This window comes from Stenella coeruleoalba (assembly GCF_951394435.1).
Source record: "Stenella coeruleoalba genome assembly, chromosome: 21".
Taxonomy (NCBI): domain Eukaryota; kingdom Metazoa; phylum Chordata; class Mammalia; order Artiodactyla; family Delphinidae; genus Stenella; species Stenella coeruleoalba.
The window spans coordinates 15,458,502-15,483,586 of NC_137167.1; the positions used below are offsets into that span (position 1 = coordinate 15,458,502).

At 39.6% G+C, this 25,085-nt stretch overlaps 1 protein-coding gene and 1 long non-coding RNA gene across 2 annotated transcripts in view; one reads left to right on the forward strand and one right to left on the reverse strand.

Annotated features, from left to right (window-relative positions):
- LOC307179738 overlaps positions 1-25,085 on the reverse strand; it is a 143,909-nt gene that overhangs the window by 84,769 nt on the left and 34,055 nt on the right. The window lies entirely within an intron of this gene.
- Positions 3,847-22,499, forward strand: TRMT9B (tRNA methyltransferase 9B (putative)). The gene is made up of 4 exons (XM_079909284.1): positions 3,847-3,905; positions 8,078-8,232; positions 15,559-15,732; positions 21,276-22,499. Exons 2-4 carry the CDS (start codon positions 8,079-8,081, stop codon positions 22,307-22,309), a joined length of 1,362 nt encoding a protein of 453 aa, XP_079765410.1. The 5' UTR covers positions 3,847-3,905; position 8,078; the 3' UTR covers positions 22,310-22,499.

Genomic DNA, 25,085 nt, shown 5'->3' on the forward strand with positions numbered 1-25,085 from the left:
GTATGGCTGATAAAGTAAAAGGACTCATTTGAATTCAATTTTTTAAAAGATAGATACTACCCTATTTTGTCTTTGCCCAGCAACTTCTTGGAAAAGTTAACATGATTCGTTTTCAAGAGAGGCAAATTTGGATCATAATTTAGAAAACTTATAGAAAGTCAATTATCTTTACAGGTGTTTGGGGGCTATGATTTGGGGATATAGAAGAAAAGTTCCCCACCCCTGCTTTCACGCGAGTAGCTCACACATGCCTGCTGCACTATCTGAAATTCTTTTCATTCGCTACACTTTGTGACTAAGGCTTGGAACACTCTGTCCTCAGTGGCATATCTGAGAGGGTGAATGCATTTGGGCACTAATGCCTGAAGGAAAGGTGCTTAGACAGCCAGGGTGGCTGGTGACAAAGCAGCCCCTAGTCAGGGCAGGAAGGGTGAATCCCAGGGGACAGCCTTTAGCTTTGCCACTAGCATGGAGGCTCAGACGACAACATCATCTTCTTTATGATTAAGGCAGGTTCTAAAATTGCAAAAGGAAAGATGAGATCTTTTGGCTAGTAGCTCTTTCAAGACTCTTCCTAAATGTTCTTCCTAAAAAGCCAAGCTTTGTGGCTCTCAGTGGTACAGACTGTATACCTGCATATGACTGAGAGATGTCTCACAGGTGTGAGAGATAACATGTTAAAATGTATATGCATATTCTGAAGACCAGACAGAAGCTTTCCAAAGCACACCCAAATCAGTGCTTCTTAAAGAGGGACCAAGAGTGGGGTGGATGGGGAGCTCGGGGGAGTTCGGCGACCATCCTGAGAATCACTGTAATAAAGGGGTACAGTTCGTGGCACTGAGGTGCACACACGAAGGATGTGAAGACTGAGGAAAATGGTTGAGAACTATGATCAAGATTAAAGTCCATGGGCCTCATTTACAGGTAAGGAATCAGGGCCCCAGGTGTTACAGGATGGGCTTTTCTTACCGCACCAGACATCTCTTCAGACCTCATTTTACATCCTAAGACCTCTCCATTACAAAGTGCTTTCTGTCATACAAGGTCCTTTTTTTTTTTTTTTAAAAAGTAACTCAGAGTCTTTTGATGAGCTTCATGACAGACCTGCTCTATTATGAAAAAAGAAAAAAGTAATTGCGCACAACGAAGAGTAACTAGGAATACTTGTCAAAGGCACATGGAAATAGCTGATGATATGAGCAAATATTGAACAGTTAAATTGTACTTGAATGACTTAATAACATTTAGTCGTATCTCTTAAATAGTTACATTTAATTAAACCACTGCCTTCAAAGTTGACTCTCAGTGCTTGTACCTTTTTGAGGAACAAGATGAAATCACCCCATTTAATTTTGGGAGCAAGTACTGTATGTTCTACAGAAAGCTGAGGAATTGATTCAGAAACTACTCTTATAGTTCTGGCATGTTTCATATATTAACAGTTCTTTCTAATCCCTTCTTCTCTGGGTAATTTATGCATCTGTCAAGAGGTCAACCTGGGCTGTAGCTGGTTCAATATTTTTATTATGTAAAATGAACTTTCGTATTTGTTTTTTTCTCTAATAGGTCCTGTATTCCCTTCAAAGGCTCGTACAGAGTGGTCTGTCGTGTGAAGGGCCTCGCTATTTGATTCCACTCCTACTACTTTGCATTTACATTACACATTGAGAAAATTAGAACAACAACTATCACTCTCTGAGGGTGGAAACTGCCATGAATCACAAAGACAAGAAGTAATTTTCTGTAATCACAAGATGACTCAGGTTAGTAGCTTTCAGCTATACCAGCAATTCACATAATATGAGCGCATTCGGGAAACCTAATTGGTCCCAATTCCTTTCATTTAAAATTTATGACAATGTGATATAAGGTAAGCTGGAGTTTATTGTGTTTTATTAGAGAACAAAATCTGTTTCTAGGACTTAAGCATATTGTGAAATGATAGTTTCTATCATTCAAAAGGTTGCGGTATAATTTGTACTTGAAAATAATATGTAGGTGTTACATTTGAAGTATCATATATTAAGAGGTTTAAAAATAAACCTATGTGTTTTATAATGAAGTCTTTTTATAATGTAAGTAAAGTCTTTGAACTGTCCAGACCAATTTGTATTTTCACTTTAGAATTATAGTTTGAATCTATCTTTGAGATTTAAAGCAGTTCTATTCTCTTTTTTTAACTACTGTGTCTTCTGTGGCATTTATAACAAGAGAACAGTTTACAGTTATTTATATTTGTTTTTAGTTATAAAAATGTGACTATTGTGTGTCTAGGGTATATCTCTGAAACAGGCCTCTGCAAGGGAAGGAAATTATGAAACACAAAACACAACCGGGAAAGCTCCGTCTTAGCCCTGCTTCCTGAGTGCCTCTTGACTCCTACCAGGGGATTAATGATTTATGACCGAATATCTGAGGGCCAGTTTATCTGGAGGAAAGCACTGTTGTCTTGCATAGGGAGCTAAGGAAACAGCTCACTGATTCATTAGTTCTACAGTTAATTATTGAGTGAAGGCACTATGATATATATAAAAGAAAGATCAAATTTCAGTTCTGCCCTCCAGGAGCTTCTAATCTAGTTGGGAACATATACAAAGTTGAGAGTTCAAGACAGTATCAGGAGAAATGCTCTAAGAGTGATAGTGACAATAAATATGCAGTATATAGAAATACGGAGAGAAATTATTACTTTTATGGATAGCTATCCTTAAAGTCTTTACGGAGGAGAAAGAGGCTGAGCTAGACTTTGAAGGTAAGATTTTGGAAGGGAAGCATTTCAGATGAGAAAGAACAGCCTGCTGGCTTCAGCAAAGACCTGAACGATGAGCTATAAACAAGCCCCACTCAGGGAAAGGTGAGTAGAGGTCTTTGGGTAGAGCTGAGAATTTGAGCTGTGGAAGTTACAGGACCTGGCTGGAAAGCTGGACTGGGACCAGGTCATGGAGGTTTTTGAATGCCAGATGGAGGAGTGAAAGCTTCATCTCATAGAGGTCTCCTGAAGGGTTTTCAACAGAGAGGGGAGATTATCAAATGCACATTATAGGAAAATTATCCAGCATCGGCATGAACTAGAGGTTCTAAACTGCTTTTCCTGGGTTCATGGAGGGAAATTACAAGTTACAGCCATCAGGCTAAGAATAGCACATATGCAACGTGGTCTTTGCAGTTGCCTTTTACTATAGGAGCGTATGGTGTCTCCACCAAGTGAATAGTGATTGAAAAGGAGTATTGCAACCTCCCAGCATTACGGATATATTAGAGGTTGACGGGTGTGAGAAGTGGGAGGAAGGCAAGGGGGACAGAGAGACCAACTAGAAAGCCGTAAGAACAGCTCAGATACTAGGCTCTGGCAGCACAGAAAAGAAAGACGGACAGGTGGCAAAGATGGCCGCACTATGACAACGGCTCTGATCTTCTCTTAGTCCAGCATTGGTTCCAATAGGACATTGCATCCCACCATGTTCTGTTGCCAGAGGGCTCCAACAGGAGTCCTTTCATCTATGTGTGGCAAGTCCTCTTGGGACTCTGGTGGCCACAGCGCATCTCTTCCACTGTGACACCCCCTGACGTCCACGTGGTGACCGTGAAGATGAATTCAAGTCTGAAATAAAGTGCTTTGCCTGCAAACATCAAAACAAACGAGGAGGGATTTGTTGGGAGTATACTAAGTAGCTGATAGAACAGAAGAGCTGCAAACCAAACCTCAGGAAAGGTAAGACTTAGGAGAAACTGGACGATATTTCTTTAGTGATCTGACTTCAACTACCTCTTGTCAGTTTCCCAGGGGAGAGAGAATGATTGTCCTAGATTAGGTCATGTGTCCACCCCTGTCCTACGTGACTGGCAGGCTCCAGCATCACTCGAAGTCCAAAGAGAGGTGCAGTTCCTCAAAGGAAGAGTGGGTAAGCAGAAATTTTAAAAAGTATTTAATCTCTGAAATGTCTGGGATTGTAAATAATGGTCATAAGTGCTTGGGCTCAGGCTTGGGGAGAGATTAAGTATTCCCTCGAATCTTAGATCTGCAAAGTTATTTTTCACTACTACCGTTGACAGATTCTCTTCTTTTTCAAACTGATGTCTTACTGTTAAATACACACACACACAAGTTGACAGAAACCGCTTCCAGCAATACCTTGATGCCTTCACGCTTTCAGGTCCACAGATATTACTGTCCTTTCTCCCTGCCTCTCTCCTTTCCTTCCCTGGCTCACAATATTAAATTAAGTTTAAAAAAGTGGGATATAGAACCGTATTCTGTTTTCTCCCAATTTTGTTCTATCTACAGTAAAAAGTATTAGTATTTATAAAGAAAAGACAGGACAAACTCACATGGTAACAAGTTATCTTCTAACAGAATATGATTAATAGTTTTTACTTTTTCATTATCTAGATAGATAATCAAGATCCTTTATGATGAGCTGTTTGTTCCCTTGTTTTTGGCTTAAAACATGTACACTGTCCATCCATAAAGGGGAGTCACTCAGGGACCTGGGCTGATGTTTCCACGATCACAGAGACACACACTGGCTCATAGAGCTTCTGCCCAGAAGTGATTCACATCTTCTCTGATCACATGTAATGGTCAAAGCAAGCCCCACGGCTTTGCCTGAATCAAGCTGGGTAGACAAGTGTTATCCTAGTTACATGCCCAGAACAGGAAAAACAAACATCTGTGACCTGTTGCTGACCACCCTGTGGCTAGAAGCAAGAATGCTGACGTTTCTCTCTTTGCTCCTCTCTCCATGGAAAACACACCAAGCCACTGACCTCTCCTATTAACTTCCTGTCACGTTCTCTCCTCTTTCCTGTTTTCCAAGGAACCACTTTCCATTGCACTTAAAGTCCAAAATAGTTCTTCAAGTTTTTGGTGCATTACGTTCTGACTTCTCCCTTTCAAATTACTTTCTCTTCTTTCATGACTCACCAACAAGGCATCAGCTCCAAGGCCTGGAATTTGTCAGCACACAGATTAAGACGCCTGGCTAAACCAAACCCTACCTGCCTAGCTCCAGCTTGAACCCTATGTTACTACTTTAGCACTAGTCTTACTAGCTTAGTCATATTACCGGATTCACAAGGAATTTGCATATGTGTATACTGCAGGAAATTTAAACCCACAGACTGTTGAAAATGTCCTATTAGATGGCCCCAACTCTACAAGTCAATTTCATGGTCAGCTATATATTCTGCAGAATATAATCTTAAGTGTAAAATAAACAAAATGGATTTATATTGTTCACACACTTTATAATAGCTCTTTGAGGCTACTTGTTTATAGTAGAAGGAGGGCAACTTGGGGGGAAGACTTAGAGAAAGGTCTCCATGGGGTGTTGTTCAGATACTACAGATTCTGAGCTTGTAGTTGGAGCCAGATGGAGGGGAATCGAGTTTATGTTGATTGCCACTTAACATTGGCAAGTGCAATAAAGTATTAAAATTTGTTTGTTTTACGGTTCTCAAGACTGTATTGCCTGATTGATTCCTTGAGGGGGGAAAGTTTTAAACAGACTTAAGTCTACTGAGATTTTGATTAAAGAGAAGAGCGCTCAGTGTTTGGGTTTTTCTCAAGTGTAGGCAGTTATAGCCAGCCATATGTTTACTTTGTAAATTCTAGTTGAGGGTGCAACATAAGCTGTTTCAGTTTGGGTGGAAGTTTTGTCAGACATCACAAATGAGATTTGTACTCTGTCAGGAGTTTGCCAGATTTTTTGCAGGGACTGTGGGCAGGTCCGTGGTAATTAGGGATAACCTACTGCTAGTTTGTTTTAAGAGTAAATCCTGAAACGCTCTTCCTCACAGTTGAGGGAATGATGGAATTAGAATATTATCATTTGGTGATAGTATCACTCAGCCATAAAAAAAGAATGAAATTCTGCCATTTGCAGCAACGTGGATGGACCTAGAGAATATTATGCTTAGTGACATAAGTCAGAAAGAGAAAGACAAACACCATATGATTTCACTTACATGTGGAATCTAAAAAATAAAACAAATGAATGTATGTAACAAAACAGAAACAGACTCACAGATATAGAGAGCAAACTAGTGGTTACCAGTGGGGGAAAGGGGAGGGGCAAAAGAGGGTTATGGAATTAAGAGATATAAGCTACTACGTATAAAATAGATACGCAACAAGTTTACATTGTACAGCACAGGGAAATACAGTCATTACTTTGTAATAACTTTAAATGGAGTATAATCTATAAAAATATTGAATCACTATGTTGTACACCTGAAGCTAATACAATATTTTAAATCAACTATACTTCAATTAGAAAGAGGCATCAATGGATTGTATGCTAAAAGTGGTGAGTGAGATGAAGAGAAATAGGATATTTACATGGTCTCAAAGTATCTCTCATATTTCTTAAATAGAAAGCTGGGGAGGGGTGGCGGAGGGGTAGGCACTTTACAGTGGAGTAACTAGTCAGATGCCATCTTACCCAAGTGCTTCCTACTTCCTAGACTGGGAGTAATGAGGGGGTGGGCGTATGGAGGGAACACAGAGGCTGTGCAAGGACAATACCTTCTCTTACCATATTCCCATCTACAAGCTTGTGGGTGTAGGGTCCCCTCTCTTCCCACACTCCCCAGGTTACTCTCTTCTACCAAAGCCAATGTTACCCTCTGTACTCAGAGTCCATTCTGCTTGTTTGCTTGCTTGTTTGTTCATTTTTTGAAGGTCTGCTGTGTGCTAACTACTGAGGATTCAGCGTTAAGTAAGATAAGTCCTCATTACCTAGGATCTTCCAGCCAGTGCTAGAGAAAAGTATCTAACAGACTGTTACGGCCCTTGGTAATCTGTAGAGGATGCATGGGATGCAACAGGAGTACAAGGGGCAGGACTGAGCTAGCTGGTACGCACGAGTAGGGTCAAATGGGTTCTTCAGAGATTAAAAATACTTTCATATTGATTGGTAAAAAGCCACATTCTGAGCCCTTCCCTGGGATACTACTCCTCACTCACATGTCACAATAATTAAAAGATCAAACCCCAAATAAGCAGAGGTCTCTAAGAGCTGCTCTTGTACTCTGCCCACTCCTTTCTGATTGCCCTTATCCTGCATAGAAGTCAGGGAAGTCTTCCTGGAGGAGGCAATGCCTATGCCAAGGATGAACAGGAGTTCTCCTGGTAACGCACAGCACCCGTCCAGCCCCTGGATGACATGGGCTGTGTCATGCCTGAGAAGCCACGATCACTGAGTATTACAGGTGCATCTGATGCTGGGGAAGGGCAGTGAGAAATGGCTTCAAGAGGAAAATGGAGGCCGGATCAAAAAGAACCTTGTATGCCCCCTGAAATACCTGAACTTGATCAGACAAGCTATAAAATGCCTTTGAAGAAGTCTAAGATAGGAAGCAACACAGTAAGACTTATGTTGTAGAAAAACAATTGTGGCATAATTGAAGGAAAGGGATTGAAGGGCAAACAAACAAACAAACAAAACTGTTTACAGCCTGTTGAAGCAATTCAGCAAGAAATGAGGACCTTTTCTAAAACAGAATCAGTAGGATATAGAGAAATGGTTGGAATCCAAAAAAATTAAAAAGGTAGAATCAATCGGGCTTTGTGATTGGATTGGAGTGCTGAGTGACATGCTATGCAATTTTAAAATCTATTTAGCATCCGATAGAACGATTTTATCCAAAGTGAACCTTTCTCTGAAAGAATTGATCTTTCAGAGAAACATACTATAATTAGCTCATTCCCAAATGACTGTTTTCTGAAGATGTGCAGGTAAGAAGGATGCATTTGCTAGCCTTTTGACAACTCTGGTGAGGTTCCAGTGAAGGCTGTGTTCTTTGCAGCTTATAAGAAAGTATAAAAACAGGGACTTCCCTGGTGGTCCACTGGTTAAGGCTCCGTGCTTCCAGTGCAGGGGCTGTGGTTCTGATCCCTGGTCAGGGAACTAAGATCCCACATGCCGCGTGGCATGGCCAGAAAAACAGAAGTATAAAAGCGACACAATCTTGGCAGTTGTAAGTTCCCAGTTTTAGGAAATCTGCATCCCCATCAGCTATCTCTGGTGCCTACTCTGAACTGCATTCCTTGGCGTGGACCTGTTTTCCCCAGGATGGATCATGCAGCCGCCCAGCTGGAGAAGCAGCATGTGCACGATGTGTATGAGAGCACCGCTCCTTACTTCAGCGACTTGCAGAGCAAAGCCTGGCCTCGTGTCCGCCAGTTCCTCCAGGACCAGAAGCCTGGCAGCCTCATCGCTGACATAGGTAACCTGGGGCGGTGCCACGTAATCTGAAATATATTCCGTCATGCCTTTCCTTTTCAGATTCACTTTTCATTTCTGTTCTAACCAGAAGTCTGAAATTGTGTCCTTGGCATGTCAGCACCTGGAATATTCACTTGATAGCAGAAATTCATACAGTCAAGCCAGAAAGTAGAAAAGCCCCTCAAATCAACATATAGACAGTGGCAATTTTTTCAGAGCCTTCGTGCACGTCCTCCCACAAAAATCAACCTGACGTTGCTTGAATAAATCAGGATTGAAATGGCCGCTTGTGAAACTGACCATTTTAAATTCAGAGTGGACTTCCCTGGTGGCGCAGTGGTTAAGAATCCGCCTGCCAGTGCAGGGGACACGGGTTCGAGCCCTGGTCCGGGAAGTCCCACATGCCGCGGAGCAACTAAGCCCGTGCGCCACAGCTACTGAGCCTGCGCGCTACAGCCCGCAAGCCACAACTACTGAGCCCACGTGCCACAAGTACTGAAGCCCGTGCACCTAAAGCCTGTGCTCTGCAACAAGAGAAGCCACCGCGATGAGAAGCCCGCGCACCGCAACGAAGAGTAGCCCCCGCTCGCCGCAACTAGAGAAAGCCCTCACGCAGCAACGAAGACCCAACACAGCCAAAAAATAAATTAATTAATTTTAAAAATACTTTAAAAAACACTGAATGATTTAAAAAAATAATTAACTTAGAGACATTCACATTCGTGAATACAGTGTTTTGGCGGGTTACGCTGAGTAGCTCTCACGCCTTCTACAGAAGAGCCAGAATTGTGAGATTATAGAAGAGGTCCTGTAACCTCTTATGAATCTCATGGATCCTTTCCCTTAACTATTCTTATTATTAGAGCATATCTTTAATTAGATCATATCTTCATAATCAAGCACATAATGATTTGCTTGGAGGACTTTGGCTCAGTATCTTTTGGAATCTAGAAGTGGTAAATCACAGCCCAGGAGATCTAAGATTAAGTTTTAAGACATGGTAGGATTCCTATTTGGAGCATGCCCACTTAAAACTGCTTTCTAGCAATTACATGCATACGGCACCGTAAGAATCGTAAGTCTACAGTTACAAGTTCCGTCTAATTTGACATTCACTCTAAATTTTGGTAAGAGAAACAGATGTGCCCAGGGCTTTTGGCTTGTTAAAGATGGTGCGAGCAGGGTAGAATTTGGGGAAGGGGTACATGTCACGTAGAAGTGGAGAGTCTTTAAAAACATCTCTATCATGTCAACTTTAAAAAAAAATCTGGTTTCATAAAATGCAGTAAGTTTGGAACTCTTACCACTCATAATATAAGCAAAGTACCAGAATCTTAAATCAGCTGGGAGGAAAAGGTTTGGGGACAACAGAATATATATGCTACTTTCTCATACCTTACACCAAAAATTCCAAATGGAGCAAAGATTTAAGTATAAGAAAATGAATTCATTAAAGGACTAGATGATGACTATATAATTAAAAAAAAATTCTCAAAAGCAAAAGGCCTCTCAATGTATGACACAAAAAAAGGGAGAAGTCATAAAATAAAATACAGTTGATTGTCATTATCCACAGTAGTTAGGTTCTATAAAGTTTCCGTGAACCCTGAATTAGTGAATACTGAGTTATTGCCCTAGGGGAAATACTGGATTAGGTTCCTAGGAGCCTGTGGTCACAATATTTTTGTCAACTGATCAATACCTAACCTTGTTTCACGTGTGTTTCTGTTTAAAGCTTTACACGCATGCACTGCCAGTACAGACTTGGGCCCTGCAAATAAATTTTAGCAATTAGGTGAAGAGGCAGATACAGAGTCTGTGAGTAATGAGGATTAATTGCACTGGTATTTTTGACAACATAAAATTTAAAAGGTTCTACAAGGCAAATTTCTAGACAAATATATAAATGAAGTAAAAAACCAAAAACAAACTAGGTAAAAATATCTGCAATATATCTGATAGAAAAATAGACAATTTTCTTACTCCGTGGAGCCTTCTTCAAAGTCAGTATGAAAAAGACCAACAACCCCCCCTGCAAAATGATGAAACCATATGAACAAACAGTTCAAAAATGGGGGGAATACAAATTGCCTAAAATTTTTTTTTTTTTTTGCGGTACGCGGGCCTCTCACTGTTGTGGCCTCTCCCATTGCGGAGCACAGGCTCCGGACGCGCAGGCTCAGCGGCCATGGCTCACGGGCCCAGCCGCTGCTCCGCGGCATGTGGGATCTTCCCAGACGGGGGCACGAACCCGTGTCCCCTGCATCGGCAGGCGGACTCTCAACCACTGCGCCACCAGGGGAGCCCCTAAAATATTTCTGATAGGTAATCCATTTAAATGGCTTAACAACAAGGTACAAAAAAAAATGTACAGTGAAAAATATTCTCTCATCCCAGTCTTCCAGCACCAAGTAACCCTCATCAGAGGCACCATGCTCTTAGCTTCTTGTATAACCTTCTTGAGGTATTTCACATAAATATAAGCATATTTGTGCATATAAGTGTGTGCATGGGTGGATTCCCCTTTTTCAATTACACAGATTAGTATGTTACACAAAATGCTATACACCTAGCTCGTTTCTTTTAATATACTGAGTTCACTCCGTGTCTGTTCTCATAGAGCTGCTAACTATTAAAAGCTGCATAGCCTTCTATGCTGATAACACCATACCAACAGATATGTATGTTGTTTGCTACATTTTGCTACTACAAATTATGGCACAAATAATATTCTTTAAGTACCGCTGTGCAAATCAATAAATATATCTAGTAAATATTATTTTATCCATTTGTATCTTTTGATTTTTGTACTCTTTACACTTTTTACCACTCAATAAGTAAATAAGAATATTTTGATTATACAGTGAAAGACAAGTTTTAAAATAAAATTGAAATGAAGAAGAAATCAATGAAAAGGAAAGAAAGAAGCCCAAAGGGATTAGTAGAAAAAAAAGGAAGTAGAACAATGTGACTATCTCCAAAAGGAAATATTTTTTCTTTCTAGGTTTTCCACTTAGGTAAAATCATCAACAGTTTAATCTGACTGGTTATTAGATTAGCAATTTATAATTACTGACTAATAAAACTTTGCATAGGTAAAAAACAGGCAGAGGTAATCGGGTTCCAGTTGCCCATACAGGAATTATCTAGCTGCTTCGCTATTTTAGTGGTGCGATTGTTTTATTGGCTAAATTTTATTAAGCTCATCACCCCACTCCCAGCTGATCTGCTGAGATGTGTGATAATGGCTCCTGATGGAACCTAACTCTTCAGGGCAGGTATCAGGAATGAAGTGAGCAGGAACTGTAGTTTAAATATAAAGAGCGTTGATGATTCAAAGACAGCAGAAATGCAAAGGACCCTCAGGAAATCCTGCGATCTTTGCAATTAAGGCAATACCTTTTCCTGAAATGGGCTAGTAATTTAAGGCCATTAGAAGATGGTGCATGCCAGGGATAAACTGGGAGTTTGGGACTGACATATACACATTACTATATATAAAATAGATGAATAGTAAGACCCTGCTCTATAGCACAGAGAACTCTACTCAATACTCTGTAATGGCCCATAAGGGAAAAGAATCTAAAAAAAAAAGAGTGGATATATGTATATGTATAACTAATTCACTTTGCTGTGCAGCAGAAAGTAACACAACATTGTAAATCAACTGTACTCCAAAAAAAAATTTTTTTAATGAAATAAAATGGGCTTCTCTGGTGGCGCAGTGGTTGAGAGTCCGCCTGCCGATGCGGGGGACACGGGTTCATGCCCCGGTCTGGGAAGATCCCACGTGCCGCGGAGCGGCTGGGCCCGTGAGCCATGGCCGCTGAGCCTGCGCGTCCGGAGCCTGTGCTCCGCAACGGGAGAGGCCACAACAGTGAGAGGCCCGCGTACCGCAAAAAAATAAAATAAAATAAAATAAAATAAAATAAAATAAAAAATAAAACTGAACCACATTTGGTTAACCAAACCATTTTATTATAACCTTATCCCTATATATATATAAAATCCATATTTCTCTCAATTCAAGCAAGTATTAAACTAATCAATTATGAATAAAAATGGACTGTAACATTTAAAAAAAAAAGAAGATGATACATGGAAGGTGTTCTGTGGTTTGAGGGCTTTACTTGGATTAGTTTAGGAAGCAGAATAAAGACTAGAACTAGATTCTTTTTTGAGCAAGGTGACCTTTTTACGTGACATCAGAGACAACTATCCTAATAGTATTGAAATGTTTATTTTTGTATACATAACTCAAATTAATTTTTCAAGAATTAAAATTCTTCTTGCCTTTTAACTCTCAATTATTTATTCCCATAGACTATGGTCAGACTTCATTTGCTAAGTTATTCTCTAATTACCATTCCTTCTCTGAGTCAATAAACATTTAGAGCTCCTACTAAAGGGCAGGCACCAGGCCTGCAGAATAAAACATATTGCCTCATCTCTGACTTCAAAAGATGTACATAAAAGGAGAAGTAAATAGGCTATATTCTTCCTTTTCCCATAGCAAAAGAGAATTCTCTTTCAGATAAGGTCTTAGCAAAAAACTCTTAATTTATAAAATGTAGTTCTTTCTGCAAACTTCAGAGGGAACATTCAGATTAATTATTTCTAGCAAATACTCGCCCACCATGGGCCAAAATATCTTGTTGAATTGAGGCAATTATCTGTTTTCTTCCTTAGTTGTAGTGAGGTGCAGAATACAAAATAGAGGAGAAAAGAAGCAATGCAGACACTTGCTACGGTATCTCTGCAGAACTACAGAAGGTTATCACTGAGATTTTGTAAAGGAGCATGACTGTTGTGTACAGGAGCTGCAGTACCAAAAATGTTCTGATTTATTTCTTGCATGTTTAAGATAATGAGGGACTAGCCTTGGCAGTATTCTTGATTTCCTCATTAGGATAAAATCTCCCCTCTCTAGCATCTCGGTGTCTGCACTTTGAAAATGGATAATTGCATCATATTCAGGAGTTCCATTACTATCCTTAAAAATGAATGCCATTAGAAATGAATACAGGGGACTTCCCTGGCAGTCCAGTGGTTAGGACTCGGTGCTTTCACTGCCGTGGCCCCGGGTTCAGTCCCTAGTCGGGGAACTGAGATCCCACAAGCCTCGCGGCATGGCTGCAAATAAAAAAAAAGAGAGAGAAACAAATACAGGATATCAAAGGTATCAGGGGCACTGGGAACGTTTCAGGAGATGATGAAATCTGAAAAGACCTCAGTTTCCTCATTGTTACCATATGCTCTCTGAACAAGTCCCTCTAGCTCCAATGTTCTATGAACCTGTTTTTATTAGTATCTTTGAAGTAATTTTCCCTTTCATTTCTCTAAATGTATCCCCTGAGCCAGTTCAAAACAGCAAAAAAATTTACAAGATGATTTTTCTTAAAATATGAGCATCGTCTTTGAAATGTTCGGGATTTCAATTTTAAAATACTTTGTGAATTATATCTTCCCCATGATTGCCCTCAAATATTGGATCCTTTTTTGCAAAAGCATTCTTAGAAACAGTGGCTACGAGATCTAAAATATTTCCAAGACCTCAATCATTTACATTGAAATAATGAAGCTGGAAATCTTATTTTTTATTCACAAGCTCTCCACTGTCTCAGCTGGCATCAATGAATTTTAATTCTGCTTTTAGTGTCTCATAATTTTGAATAGCACCTATTAAGGAGGAGTTATCAAAGAGTGTTGAGATGTATTTCTAAAGCAGCAAACTAATCATCTTTGAATAGTGGTAGATATTTTTCAGGCAAAAAAATTTAGAGCTAATGCCAGCAGTAGGGATATCAACTCTAATGACATCTTTAAATATTTCTGAAAAAATAAATAGATGATATGTCTGTGGTAGAATAAAATACTAGGTACTAGATCACAGAAGGCTTTGTTTCAAGATGATTATTCCTTTATGTTACTACCTTCTTCACCATAATATCTGTGAGATCTGACTGATCTAAATCTTTGGGCTGTGTAAATCTTGAATTACTTACTTGGGTCTCTGCCACCAGAAAGTGAATGTCAAAAATGGTCTATTTAAGGGACTTTCCTGGTGGTCCAGTGGTAAAGACTCCGAGCTCCCAACGCAGGGGGCCCGCGTTCAATCCCTGGTCAGGGAACTAGATCCTGCATGACGCAACTAAAGATCCCGTGTGCCACAACTAAGACCCGGTGCAGCCAAGTAAACAAATAAATATTTTTTTTTAAATGGTCTATTTAAGAAAAAATAGTTCTTTGTCAGAGTTGTATTCAGAGTTAATAGAGATCATTTAAAACCTAGCACTGACAACAGATTGGATAAAAAGACGCTGAAATCCTTTTTTCATTCAAATTTTAAATTTTTGAAAGGCCTGTTTTATTGTGTAAGTTATTTTATCTATACCCATTGAAAAGTTGTTGACAGTAGTCTGTTTTATATAGCCAGCAAGTGATGAAGGTTTGGCAAGATAACACAAGAATAAATGCCCAGAACATGTAGACCTAAACATAATGAAATATGTGTGTGAAGGTAACTTTTGTAAAGAGACTGGACCTTGTCACTAGGATCCTAGGGAACTATTATTCTCTGCTGGAGGCCAGCTGACATTTCTTGATTGTGCTATCCTGTTAAGAAAGCCCTATGGACATGACCTCATTAAATATACAATAAATAATATTTCTTTTTCCCATTTTCGTTTCCTCTTATCTCCTATATAAAAACATGTATGTGCTCCCTGAAGGCTTTTCTTTTTGTTTTTGTGTGTACCTTCAATCCATGTTGTGTTCTGTCTTGGTTAGTTAATACAGGCAGACCTCATTTTATTGCACTTCCCAGATTCGGTATTGTGTTTTGTACCAACTAAAGGTTTGTGGCAACCCTGCACTGAGCCAGTCTATTGGTGCTATTTTTCCAATACCATTTGCTCACTTCGCGTCTCTGTGTCACATTTTGGTAATTCTCACAGTATTTCAAACCCTCCACCAGCAAAAACATTATGACTTGCTGAAGGCTCAGATGATGGTTAACATTTTTTAGCAATACACTGTTTTAAAATTAAGGTATGTACATTGTTTTTGTAGACATAATGCCGTTGGACACTGAACAGACCACAGTATAGTGTAAATGTAACTTTTAAATGCACTGAGAAGCCAAAAGAGTCATGTGACTCGCTTCATTGTGACATTCGCTTTATTGCAATGGTCTGGAATGGAACCCGCAGCATCTCCGAGGTTTGCCTGTATCAAGTTCTTTCTATTCCCTGTGATAAGACAAAGTAACCTACAATGTTCCACTTTCCATTAAGGATAGCGTGTAACACAGGTTTTTCTCTTACAGGTTGTGGAACTGGAAAGTATCTTAAAGTGAACAGCCAGGTACATACCCTGGGCTGTGACTACTGTGCGCCATTGGTAGAGATTGCCCGGAGTAGAGGATGTGAAGTCATGGTATGTGACAACCTTAATCTCCCCTTTAGGGATCAGGGCTTCGACGCCATCATCTCCATAGGAGGTAAGGCAGCCCCGTCACGCATTCACTCTTCACCATGAGAATAACGTTACCTGGTTGAGGCTGCTCTCACAACTCAACATCTATTCTTTGTAGAAAGATCTATGTAATTCATTTTATCTAATTTTTAAAAATATTGCAACTGAACTATTTAACTAAGTTCAAATATACTTATGGTGGTACATATGATTGTTTTTACTAGTTCAACCCTCAAACTGTTGTTTTCTTCTTTTTGATGACTCATTCCAATTTCTTTCACTTACGAGTAAGAAAGTATTGGAGGAATTGTACTCATTGAAAATAGTACTTTGTTCTATTGAAATGAAGCCAGATTCTTTCAACGTGAAGTAGATCTTTAGAAGTCATATTACCTTTTCCAGGCCACAGGTGTGCCCTTTATTAGCAGAATATTGTGGGACTAAGGCACTGAATGTCACTGGAAGGATGTGTCACCAACCTGCCACTCACTGTACAAAAGTCGCTGGGGAAGATGGTCCCACCTGGTCCCAGATTGCATTGCTTTTATAGTGCCACTCTGCTCTCTTACTGCCAGAGACTGTTCATAAATCTAGGGAATATATTCCTCATATTCCCCCAACAAGTGTGCTCATAAGATATACATGCCAAAATGAAAAGAAACAGCAAAAATCCATGCTTGAAATATACACAGGTAAGGGTCATTTTACTCAATACATATAGTCCTGAAACTTAGTGTGTTAGTCATGTTTAAGTATGCTGGGGAATCATGTTATTTAAGGAAATCTCGTGGCAAATCCTTTCCCAAAGTGAAAAATCTTTTGCAGGGCAAATTATTTCCTCCAACACACTTAAAAAAAATTCACGTATTTGAATATAACAAGCTTTATCAAAGCAAGGTGAATCTATATAAAACTGACTGCAGATAAACATATGGAATAAGACTGTTTGCTCCGTCCTGGACTAGATGAGAAATCGGTATTTCCACCATTAGCTGGGGCCTGTATCTTTGCATAGTGAGGGGATGCCGGCTTGGATGCCATAACCTTGGAACTAGTTAGGACTGGCAGGAGGTGGTTGCCATGGAAACCTGCTCTTTGACAGCCCTACTTCTTTGCTTAACAGTTTGAAACTGTTAAGTCCATTTGGTTTTAAGCATTAAGAGAAGGGATTCTTGTTGAACCAAGCAACACTATACAATGCTCTGAATCTTTAGTAGGAAGAATTTTTGGTTTGGTCATGCCACCTAAAGAACCAGAAATTGGAGGGAGGTCAGAGAAGTGTATTTTTTTGCTCTTCTATTGTTTACTTTAGTTGTAGAGTCTATACAGCTGGCTACCTACAAAGAGCCTGTGCTGCTGAACCACTGTTGCAGGCGTGGGGTTACTGACCAACTTTCTTACTTTGGGGAAATGCTCCATGTTGTACATGGTTAAGTCTTTCTTTTCTTTCAGTTTAAGTCTCCTGCCCACAGAGGAAATGGAGCACACCTGGTTGCCATCTTCCAATGAAAAATGCTTCCTTGGGTGGAAACCCAGCGTGTGTTTTTATGAACTGTAACTATGAATTAACGTGGTGCAGTCAATTTCCAATTAGATTTTACATTTAGAACTATATTATGAGAACTTTCAATAAACCATCTCTCCTATGTCCATATATATTTACTTCGCTATTTAGAATTCTGTATGTTGGCATTTCTTGCTTAACATGAAGAAATATAGTTTTAAATATATAGTTTTCCATGTCATTTAATAATGAGACAGTACACATCATACCTAATTATACATTCCTTATGTTTTACTCACAGATTACAAAAAGAAACAGTCTTTCTGCTTACTTTTAGAATAGTATGACATGTGTCTGGAGAGCTGATTCACTTTGTTATGCAGCAGAAACTAACACACCATTGTAAAGCAATCATACTCCAATAAAGATGTTAAAAAAAAGTATAGTATGACCAAAATTTTATAAAAATTTGTTCATCTTTTGAAATAGTGTCAACCAACTATCCGTGCCAGTGGTTCGCAACTCGCGGTTACACTGCCCCCCACCCTCAGGCGATGCCTGTCAACGTCTGGAGACATTTTTGGTTGTCACAACTGGTTATGTGTATGTGCTGCTGTCATCTAGTTGCTGCCTCCCCAGCTCCCACAAGAAAGAATCATCTAGCTTGTTTACAAATGCCAACAATGCTGAGGTTGAACAATTCTGCTTTATGCTAAGCCCACGGATTCTGAATGCTTCCAGTTAGATGAGACAAACACCCTTGAAAAATTAAATAACAATACATCATAAAATCCCAAGATATAACAGGACTTTAAAGATGACCTTGTGCAATTTCTGATTCTGGAGTCCAGTCATTGAATTCTACTTACCCACTTGTTCAATTCAACACCCTATCCTACAGGATACATATACTGAGTACTACTTTTGCCTTTAAGTTGTGATTATGATTTTTAAACAACAGGGGACATTTTTATCCTTTAAAATTCAACACAGTTTCCTGACATTGATAAAATTCATATAAATATATGTTTAGGTCCCATTTGGGTTACATTTACAATGTTTCTTAATAGAACATGTATGCATAGGCATGTATAATACATTTTATATGTAATGAAAACTTCATTTGTAAATTTTTTTCTTTTTCAAAAGCATTTGGCTTAAAAGTTACTTAGTATTATATGTTAAATATAAATATAAAATATAATATGAAAGATTCGGATATTTCCTGGGTGAGATTATGGTATTAAAATGGATTATCGCATAACAAATATTTCAGGAATGAAAAATATAAAGATGTTCTTCCTTAAAAACAAAACTTCTGGGGACTTCCCTGGTGGTCCAGTGGCTAAGACTCGGCGCTCCCACTGCAGGGGCCCCGGGTTTGATCCCTGGGGAACTAGATTCCACATGCCGCAACTAAAGATCCTGCATGCTGCAACTAAGACCCGGCACAGCCAAATACATAAATAAATATTTTTTTTATAAAAAACCAACTTCTGAAGCCAAGAATCCTGAAATGTTGAAGACCTATAAATCTGATAAAAAGAAATTACTGTATTAAAATAGTCCTGGTTTAATAGCGTTTTTTGTTTAATGGCCAAAACACAAGAATACAGTCAATTTTCATTATTCACCGTGGTTATGTTCTGTAATGTCCCATGAACACTGAATTAACAAATACTGAACCATTGCTCCCAGGGGAAATATAGGATTAGGTTCTTGTAAGCCTCTGGTCACAATACTTTTGTCAACTAATCAACACCTCATCTTGTTTTATGTGTGTTTCTGTTTAAAGATGACTTATTTTTGAACTCATGCCAGCAGCACTATAACACCCAAAAGGAGCTCATCTAACTCACATATTTTCTCTGTAAGACACATCGCAGCCTTACGGCTTACGAACCCTAGACAGCACTTCCACCCGGTGCTGGGGCAGGGCTGTGAGGGATCGTCAACAGAGAGACCACCAACAAAACACCAAAATGCGAAAACACACGGCACGAAACAGACTGTGAAAAGGACACTTGTTGACAGCACCAGAGCTGAGACAGGAAGGCAGAGCATCTCCTCGCTGGACCCCAGCTGGGAACGTGTGCCTTGGGAGGCTCAACTTTTTGGCTGTTCTATGCATGTCAAGGAATGACTACGAAAATGCTAAGCATACTGAGTTCTGAAGTCACAAGACAATTTTAGCAAGTAGGCAAATTTGCAGATACAGAATCCACAGATGACGAGGACCACCTGCATTTAGAAAACACACCCATGGAAGTTCCAGAGCGAATGAGGTGCAAGTTATGGGGGACACTAACGGCCAGGAGTAGTCATAGATGTGAACGTTAGTACTGTCCTAAGCCTTACTCAGTCCTGACTTCTCTGCCCTCTTTTAGCTCATTGACCACGACACTACTTCGAGAAGTGTAAGCTTTCAAACTGACCATTATAAAGGGCCCTTTCTTTGGCGATGGGGATTGGGGAGAACAGCCTGACACCTAGTGAAGTAAAGTAATTGGTCAGAGATCATAAGGCTGGTCACTGGTAGATCTAGGACAAAATACAGTGGTGTCCTGTTCTTTAAATGCATTTGAACCTAATACCTCTCACACTGCTGCATGGTACAGTAAGAGAAACAAGGGTTTGTGCACTGCTGATAGGAGAGCAAACCTGATTGGGAACAATACAAAGTGTGCCTCTCGTATAATCTTCCTTTGACACCTTTAGCCATATAATCATCTCATTTTAGGCATTTACTATCTCTCTGTGGCAGGCAAACTAAAGAGATGTATTTGCCTGAAACCATTACTAACGTCTGGATTATGCTGAGCTTACAGGAGCTGTTTAATCTTCTCTGTTCCCTCACTACTCATATCTGAGCAGTAGTGTCCAGACTTTCCTGAGTGCAAATTTCCTACCTGAGATAAGTGATAGGCATATGTGTGGAAAAATAATTTGATGTTTTCTCTTGACACAGTGTCATTAAACTCTAGAAGCTAATAGACCAGTGCTTTCTATATACTGTTTGATAAAAATATGCCTAATAACCCACCTAAGACTAGATACAGGCAGTCCTGCTTGACTCTCACTTTAACTTTGCAAAGACTGCAAGTAAAATGATGACCTATAAGCTGCTTTCTCTTAAGTATACACAATTTCATATTATATTAACATTATTATAAACTATAAGCAATCATTACTACATGTCAAAAGTGCATCATACTAAGTGAAGTCAGTCAAAGACAAATATGTGATATCACTTATGTGTAGAATTTTTTTTAAAAATGATACAAATGAACTTATTTACAAAACAGAAACAGACTCACAGATTTAGAGAATGTACTTCTGGTTACCGGGGCGGGGAAGGGTGGGGAGAAGGAATAGTTAGGGAGTTCGGGATTGACATGTACACGCTGCCATGTTTTAAGATAGATGACCGGCAAGGACCTATTGTATAGCACAGGGAACTCTGCTCAACATTCTGTAATAGATAACCTAGATGGGAAAAGAATTTGAAAAAGAATAGATACATGTATATGTATAATCACTTTGCTGTACACCTGAAACGAACACAATATTGTTGATCAACCATACTCCAATATAAAATTCTTTTTTGAACTTTATTTTATTTATTTTTTTACATCTTTATTGGAGTATAATTGCTTTACAATGGTGTGTTAGTTTCTGCTTCATAACAAAGTGAATCAGTTATACATATCCATATGTCCCCATATCTCTTCCCTCTTGCATCTCCCTCCCTCCCACCCTCCCTATCCCACCCCTCCAGGCGGTCACAAAGCACCGAGCTGATCTCCCTGTGCTATGCGGCTGCTTCCCACTAGCTATCTACCTTACGTTTGGTAGTGTATATATGTCCAATATAAAATTTTAAAAAAGAAAGCATACCTCTCTCTTTACCATTCTTCCACCCAGAAAACAGTTGTGATATAATTCTAATAAAAGGCTTTATTTAGGAAAAAAGATGCATCATTTTTATATGGAAAATACTAGCCTATAAACGTGTAGGTTTACGTGTGTATATACCCACTGAGATCTAGTTTCTTCTTTTTCAGTCATACATCATTTTTCTACAAAACAAAGAAGAATCAGAGCAATAAAGGAAATGGCCAGGGTCTTAGTTCCTGGAGGCCAGCTGATGATTTATGTTTGGGCCATGGAACAGAAGAACCGGCACTTTGAGAAGCAAGACGTGCTTGTTCCATGGAACAAAGCCTTGTGCTCCCAGCCCCTCTCGGAATCCAGCCAGCCTGGGAGAAAGAAGCAGTGCGGGCATCCAGAAAGAAGCCATCCCTACCCCCCTCCCTGCTCTGCGTGTCGCTGTCCCGTTTGTTTTAAGGGGCGCTGTGATTCGAGGCGGTCCCGCAGCGTGGACCGTGACTCTGCTCTAGCTGGCACCTGCTGTGCAAATATTTCCAAGGAAGGCGAGGAAGAAAACGGATTCTATAACACGCTGGGGAAATCTTTTCGTTCCTGGTTTTCCTCTAGATCTTTGGATGAATCAACTCTGAGGAAGCAAATTGAAAAAATGAGACCCTTGAAAAACACAGAAAGTTGGGCCAATAGCGCGATATCCACCCAGCCTTCAAGACACTCAAGTTTCGACTTAGATCATCCAGAGCCATTTTCGACAGGAGAGCAACATTTAGATGAGGAAGTGTTTGTGGAGACTTCTCAGAAACACCTGGAATGGCTGAGAGCGCCCGCCACACACAAACACCTAAATGGAGACCATCCAAGAGGCGTGAGGAGAAATGGAGATGGGAATTTTCTGGGTAGCACCAACACCAGGGAGAATTGTACGGATGCAGGTAACTTAGAAGAGGGTACCCCTTCTGCTAGTAAAATATGGAGGGGGATTTCTGCAGCTGATTCCAAAGATTCCAACCCAGGTGACACCATTTCTGTCGAAGAACAACAGCCTGACATTTTGGAATCTGGTGCCTTTATGCGCTATTACCACGTGTTTCGAGAAGGCGAGCTCTATGGCCTGCTGAAGGACAGTGTGTCGGAGCTCCATATTCTGAGCTCTGGGAATGATCATGGCAACTGGTGTATCATTGCAGAGAAGAAGGAAAGCTGTGATTGATCGGATCATTTCAGACATCTCCTCCAAAAGATGAACCCCATTCTTCTCACTGGGTCTGTGATATGGTCCCCTGAGTGGGCATCCAATTTCGTCATTTGGTCTGTATTGAATCCATTTATATTTTGGTCTATAGAGACTATGAATTCATCATCTTTTTAGTCTATAGACAAGCACAGTGCTTGGCATCTGAAGCATCTGACAAAGAGTATTTGTGGTTAAATGTTAATATAAGAGATCTGAAGAAGCAATATAACATGAACTTCAATACAGCTGAATCACTATAACAATACATGTATACTGTTTTTCAGTATTATATAGTGACTTCAAAAGATTCTGCTTTTAAGTATACCTTTTAAAAACATCATTTGTATATAGGAAGGGGGTAATTCCTACTTCTCTGGTTATAATTTAGATCTGTGTGCAAGATAATAGGTAAACTCATACCAGGGCACAAATGTAATTTGAACCATGTGATAAATTATTTCGTTGCCAGGGCCTTGCTTCTATTTAAAGTCTTCAGAAAGGTGAGAGATGGTGGAGAGAGACAAGAAGGGTTCCGAGAACTTTTCTAGATGATAAGCGAACTTGCTTCACGATAAGTAAATAATAAGGTTTTTGATGTTGCTCAGAGGCTTTAAAGGCACTGTCAGCATGTAGAGAGTGGAGTATGTGGGCACCGGGAAGTTGTTGCAAGTTACCCAGGTGGTATTCTTCCAACCTTATTAGAAGCAGGAATATCCAGTTATGGCAAGACCAAGATTGACTAATGAGTTCTCATCTGGAATGATGCTTTACTTATGCATTGAAGGGATACTTAGGAAATGAGAATCTGGTTGAAACAGTGCTTTTTATTGGTTCTCAAAACAAACAGATCATTAAGGTACAAGATATTGAGACTTGGTGGAGGACTGATTGTTGGATCTTTAAAAATAATATCTGGGCATTTATCTTACTGAAAGGGACTACATTTTAATAGTTATATTAGGGATTTAGGTAGAATCAAGTCCTATTAATTAAAGGTTCAATTTTTGCCACTTTATAGACAAACGAATAGCTGGGCACTGTCTGGTCACCACATCTGTTTACATTTAACCATGGGTCTGTTTAAATCCATGTCGTGGATTCTGAGACACAGATATAATTAGGAGAAGCAAAAGTAAGTTGACCCAAGAATACAGTTTCAGGCAGTTCCTTAATGAGGAGAGAATCAACACTTGACAAAAGGCTTTTTACTGTATGGGCCACTGTAAACCCAGAGGAAACCCAATTCTTGTTTTGTTTTCCACTGAAAATACTAAAATAGTATAAGATTTCATTTGTGTTGGGTTTATTTTTCCATTCGGTGATTGTGCTCTAACTTAAAATAATGATGCTACTTTCAAAGAAATTTAAAGGACTTTTTAAAAAAATTTATTTAATTTATTTATTTTCAGCTGCATTGGATCTTCATTGCTGCACATGGGCTTTCTCTAGTTGCAGCAAGCAGGGGCTACTCTTCATTGTGGTGTGCGGGCTTCTCATTGCAGTGGCTTCTCTTGTTGTGGAGCACGGGCTGTAGGCTCGTGGGCTTCAGTAGTTGTAGCACGTGGGCTCAGTAGTTGTGGCTTGCAGGCTCTAGAGCACAGGCTCAGTAGTTGTGGTGCACGGGCTTAGTTGCTCCACGGCACGTGGGATCTTCCCGGACCAGGGCTCGAACCCCTGTCCCCTACATTGGCAGGCAGATTCTTAACCACTGCACCACCAGGGAAGTCCTAAAGGATTATTTTTAATGTGCATCTGAAAAGTACTGGTGTTTATTACTCTCTCTTGGCTTCGAAATAAGATTGCATCATCACCTTTCGTTTGATGAGGTTGTCGGGTGGAAATGAGATCTACGATTTATATTGTTCGGCACACAGTTTGCATCAGAGGGACGATGAAAACAGACATAAAAGTGGAATATAAATTAAAATTTAATTTAATGTCTTCCATTTCTTAAATGAGGACATTAAGTCATGAGTGTTAGTGGGGGTTTTTGATGGAAAGAAATGTTCTCAGAGTCAGAGACATTCTTACAATTAAGGCTTGATGACCTTTTTATTATGAGTGGATTTTTCCTCTCCTTGAAGCCTGTTGTCACATGCATCTTTAATCCCAGCCTTGCTGCTAGAAATCTGTTTCAAGTCAGGGCTTTCTGGTGGTAGCCCACCACTTACATGGAACTCAAGTTTATTAGATGGCTCCAGAAAAGCTTTGAACAAACCTATATGAGCAACTCCCTACACACACACACACACACACACACACACACCCCACTTTGTATAAAATGACTCTCTAGTTCTTTAGAGAGGAATATTTTCACATAATTTTGACAGGGCTGTAAATTTAAAAAACACTAATAATAGCGATCTTTCGCCCTCCATCTGCCGAGCACAAGAATTCTATTCATCCAGACGTTATTTCGTATGCAAATATTTGACTTTGTGGTTGATAATATCTCTTTGGTATTCATGTGCAAAGCACTCTTAAATCTAACGTCTGCCTTTGGAGATATATACATACATATATATGTATAAATCTCCATGGATATATATGGATATGGTATATCCATATACTTCATATATACATGATATATATGCCCTTGAAGACCCAACCTAATGTAAATATCTTGATCATTTAAAATAAATTATGTTCATATTAGGACTGTCCTTAAAAGGAAATACAAATAAGTGAGTTTAAACATACACAGGTTATTTGTGAGTATTCAGTCGGCCTTAACTTGCTCTATTATAGATTT